General features: G+C 61.4%; 1 protein-coding gene across 1 annotated transcript in view; it reads left to right on the top strand.

The window, feature by feature from the left end:
* Window positions 1-89: 89 nt before the first annotated feature.
* The window catches only part of RENBP (renin binding protein), a 7780-nt gene continuing 3845 nt past the window's right edge, over window positions 90-4024 (top strand). Inside the window, exons 1-8 of the mRNA XM_015592065.2 lie at window positions 90-166; window positions 463-572; window positions 709-784; window positions 1004-1079; window positions 1264-1436; window positions 2056-2280; window positions 2818-2899; window positions 3269-3444. Coding sequence (XP_015447551.1) covers window positions 140-166; window positions 463-572; window positions 709-784; window positions 1004-1079; window positions 1264-1436; window positions 2056-2280; window positions 2818-2899; window positions 3269-3444 — 945 coding nt within the window. The 5' untranslated portion in view covers window positions 90-139. The remainder of the gene's footprint in view (window positions 167-462; window positions 573-708; window positions 785-1003; window positions 1080-1263; window positions 1437-2055; window positions 2281-2817; window positions 2900-3268; window positions 3445-4024) is intronic.

The raw sequence follows: 4024 nt of genomic DNA, 5'->3' as shown, positions 1-4024 counted from the left end.
CCCGCCCCCGCTGCGGGCCCCGCCCCCGGGTCCCGAGGAACCCCCGGAGGAGGGGGTGGGTGGGGCGAGGCTGGGTCAGCTGAGTGACAGTCACGGGACCGCGACCAGCTCCATCTGGCTTCCTGGAGAAGAGGAAGGGATGAGCGGGGGTCTCGGAGTGTGGCAGGCCAGTGGTTGGGGCCCATGAGGTGGGGGAGGGTGTTGTCCTGGAGGATCCCCAATTCGGTGGGGTCGGTCCTGGGGCCGGTAATGCGTTGGAGGGCAGTCCTGCACATGGATAGGGGAAACCACAAAGGCTGGGTCCCCAGGCCATGGGCGTAGGGGAGCTAGGTCAGGCAGCCCTGGTGACCACTGGAGCCTGGGGTGACCTGAGGCACAGAGGAGCCCGCTGAGGAGGCTGGGACCCAGGAAAATGGGGAGGTCTGTGGTGGAGGCTGTGCCTTCAAGTCCCAAGTTCCCCAGGACATGGAGAAGGAGCGGGAGACGCTGCAGGCCTGGAAGGAGCGTGTGGAGCAGGAGCTGGACCGTGTGGTGGCTTTCTGGATGGAGCACTCCCACGACCAGGAGCACGGGTGCGCCTAGCCCTCCCCACCTTTGCCCCGCCCACGCCCCCACCTCACTCTCAGCAGACTCAGATCCGATGGGCCCAGCAGGCTGGGGTAGGGGTACAAAACCCCTTCTTCTCTTTGCTAATGCTGCATCCCACAGGGGCTTCTTCACGTGTCTCGGCCGCGATGGGCGGGTGTATGACGACCTCAAGTATGTCTGGCTGCAGGGAAGGCAGGTAGGGATGTGCCTAGGCTTGCAGCTCTCGCACGGGCGGAAGCCAGAGTCGGCTTGGCCTGTCATGGCTCATCCACAGACGCGCTCACGCACACACACACGACAGGGAGTCATGTCAACACTCTTCCTTCAACCATGGGCACCTAGGACTCCCCCTCCTCCCAGCTCTGAGGATCCTGCTGCTCCTCGCTTAAGCCATATTCGTTTCGCTCCTCCGCAGGTGTGGATGTATTGTCACCTGTACCGCAAGTTCGAGCGCTTCCGCCGCCCTGAGCTTCTGGATTCAGCTAAAGCAGGTGCCCCCTCCTTGCCCGTATGTCCCCAGAGGCCACTCTAAGTTTACTCAATAGCTCTCGTGTACCTAGTTCCTAGAGGGTTCTGGAAACAGCATAGGGCCTGGGGACACTCACAGGTGGGAAGGAAGGCAGAGGCGGGAATGTTTTTACCTGAGTTCTAGCATGCCAACTTCCCAACCACCAGGTGGCGAATTTTTGCTGCGTTATGCCCGAGTGGCACCTCCTGAAAAGAAGTGTGCCTTTGTGCTGACTCGGGATGGCCGCCCGGTCAAGGTGCAGCGAACCATCTTTAGCGAGTGTTTCTACACCATGGCCATGAACGAGCTGTGGAGGGTGACAGGGGAAGCGCGTTACCAGGTGTGTGGAGGGAAAGCTGCCCTGCGAGTCTCTGTGCCCTTGTCTGTGCTGGGCACGGCCGCCTGATGCACCCCGACTCTGTGTGCAAGCCCCCTCCGTAGGCCCTGTCTGCAGGCCGGTCTTTGTCAATGCCGGTCCTTCTTCTGGGCCCCCATGGCTCCAGGGCTGCTGGCAGTACCCCCTTAGTACACTGTACAGCCACCGTGTATCTAAGGGTGTACCCCCCAGAAGTCTCCTTCATTTCTGAACTCCCCGCCCCCTCCCCACACCTTCACGGGGGGCCTTGGACACAGAGGGACCTATCTGCGCCCTGCCCACATCTGAGAGATATGTGCTTTCAGCCTCAGTCTGGGGCCCCTAGTGCTTTCGGGCCCAGCCTCACTGCCTGGGAGTGGCCTGTACCCCCAGACTGAGAGCCCCTGAGGCAGATCCACCCTGGCTCCCAGCATCCAACCCAGGGCCAGGGCCAGGGCCAGGGCAGGCCGCTGGGTAGAGGAAAGTGTCCTGTGAGTGGGTCCGAGGACACGGCTCTCCCGCCCCAGGCCTAGAGGGGTGGACCGGACTGGACGGGATGCAGCCTCAGCCCAGGCCTCCCTCCCCTCACCCGACCCCCACCCAGGATGAAGCCGTGGAGATGATGGATCAGATCGTACGCTGGGTGCGGGAGGACCCGTCCGGGCCGGGCCGGCCCCAGCTTCCGGGGGCCCTGGCCTCGGAGCCCATGGCGGTACCCATGATGCTGCTCAACCTGGTGGAGCAGCTCGGGGAGTCAGACAAGGAGCTGGCGGGCAACTACGTGGAGCTGGGGGACTGGTGTGCCCAGAGGATTCTGTGGCACGTCCAGGTGGGAAGCGGAAGGCTGACGCCGGGGCCAGACAGGGCCTGGGCGCTGGGTGACAGGGCAACCCCCACCCCTCAGGGCACCTCCTCCACCCCCACCCCACCCCCGACCTGGGCCCTAATGGGGAGACACAGGGAAGCTCGGCCAGGGCAAGGCGTGGCCCAGGACCCTCAGGAAGGTAGAGGGCCCAGGGAGCCTGGTGGGGCAGAGGGCAGGAGGGAGGGTGCCAGAGCCCCAGGCGCATCAGAGAGCAGGATACCCCGTCAGACCTAAGTCCTTCCAGGTCTCTGCGGGCAGCCCAGCTCACCCAATCTCAGTCCTCCTTCAATGTTTCACCCTTCCCATTTTGGGGGGCCCAGGCCCAAAGCAGGGGTTCGAAACCCATCTGGGCTCTTGGGAATGAATCGGCCCCTGCTCAGACACCCCTCTGAGCCAGGTTTGCCCAAGCTTGCACATTATGGAGGGATGGAGGGAAGGTCTTTCTGGTTGGTTGTCCGGGGCTAAAGGCAGAATTACTTTCTCCTGCTCGTCCCCCGGCAGAGGGATGGGCAGGCTGTGCTGGAGAATGTGTCAGAAGGTGGTGAGGAACTTTCTGGTTGCCTGGGAAGACACCAAAACCCAGGTGAGGGGCTGGGTGGACTGGGGGCTGCCCAGGAGGAGGGAAGCGCTCAGCTTGGGGTTCTGGGATTCAGATATGGGGAGCGCCTTGAGACTGCTTTCCTCCTTCCACCGTCTGCCAGCCAAGGACCAGGCAGAGAAGGGGGAGGGACAGGCCACCCAGGCTGGGACGTCAGCGGCAGGAGAGCAAGTCTGAGATGGACTGGGAGGGCAAAGCTTTCTGCATGGGAATGGCTGTTGAGTGGGTGGGGGAGCTCAGAGCAGCTCCCACTGTTAGGGAGGGAGGAAGGGACGCACCATAGTCAGTGCAAGGGCTTAAGCCCGTCTGCCTGGGGAAGGATCCGCTGCCTGCCTTACCCCGAGCCTTCACCAGGTCACGCTCTGGAAGCCGGATGGTTCCTGCTCCGTCACGCCATCCGGAAAGGTGACCCTGAACTTCGAGCCCATGTTGTTGACAAGTTCCTGTTGTTGCCTTTCCGCTCTGGATGGGACCCTGACCATGGAGGCCTCTTCTACTTCCAGGATGCCGATGGCCTGTGCCCCACCCAGGTAGGGATGTGCCCAGGGCCGCAGGATACTAACCAGTTCAAAGCTTTCTGTTCTGGGAGGTTCAAAGCTTCATCACCCATTTCATAGAAGGGGACCTAGGAGTCAGAGCAGTGAATTTGCCCGGTGTGACCCCAGTGGTAAGCTCTTGACTTCTGAGCCAGGGGTCCTCAAACTCGCGTGCATAGGGAGACCATTAGGGAGCACGGACAATGCCGATGCAGAGACACATGTCTGTCCCCTTCATCTTTGAAAGGCTCTCTGGGCGGTTTTAAGGTGTCACTGGTGGGAGCAGATTTGCTTCCTTATATCTGCTGCCTGTGTGCCTTGATCCTGCTGAGATCTGTAAAGGTTGGCTGACTCTGCCACTGGCAGAAGCTGAGTGTGCAAAGGTCTTTAGACAGACTGACAAGATAGACATGGTTTCAGTTCCAGGGCTAAAGGGAAGTCTGCCCCACACTCGCTCTTGGGAAGCGGCTGCCTGAAGGGGCACTGGGTTAGGAAGCAAGTCCCATTCCGGGTCCCATTTAGACGCCCCCGGAGACATTCATCCCATCATTAAACTCCAAGTGCTTGAGTCAGA

The sequence above is a fragment of the Pteropus alecto genome, unplaced genomic scaffold (genome assembly GCF_000325575.1).
Source record: "Pteropus alecto unplaced genomic scaffold, ASM32557v1 scaffold396, whole genome shotgun sequence".
Classification (NCBI taxonomy): Eukaryota; Metazoa; Chordata; class Mammalia; order Chiroptera; family Pteropodidae; genus Pteropus; species Pteropus alecto.
Note: the sequence above shows the minus strand (reverse complement) of the source record. Positions and strands in the feature narration are given on the sequence as shown.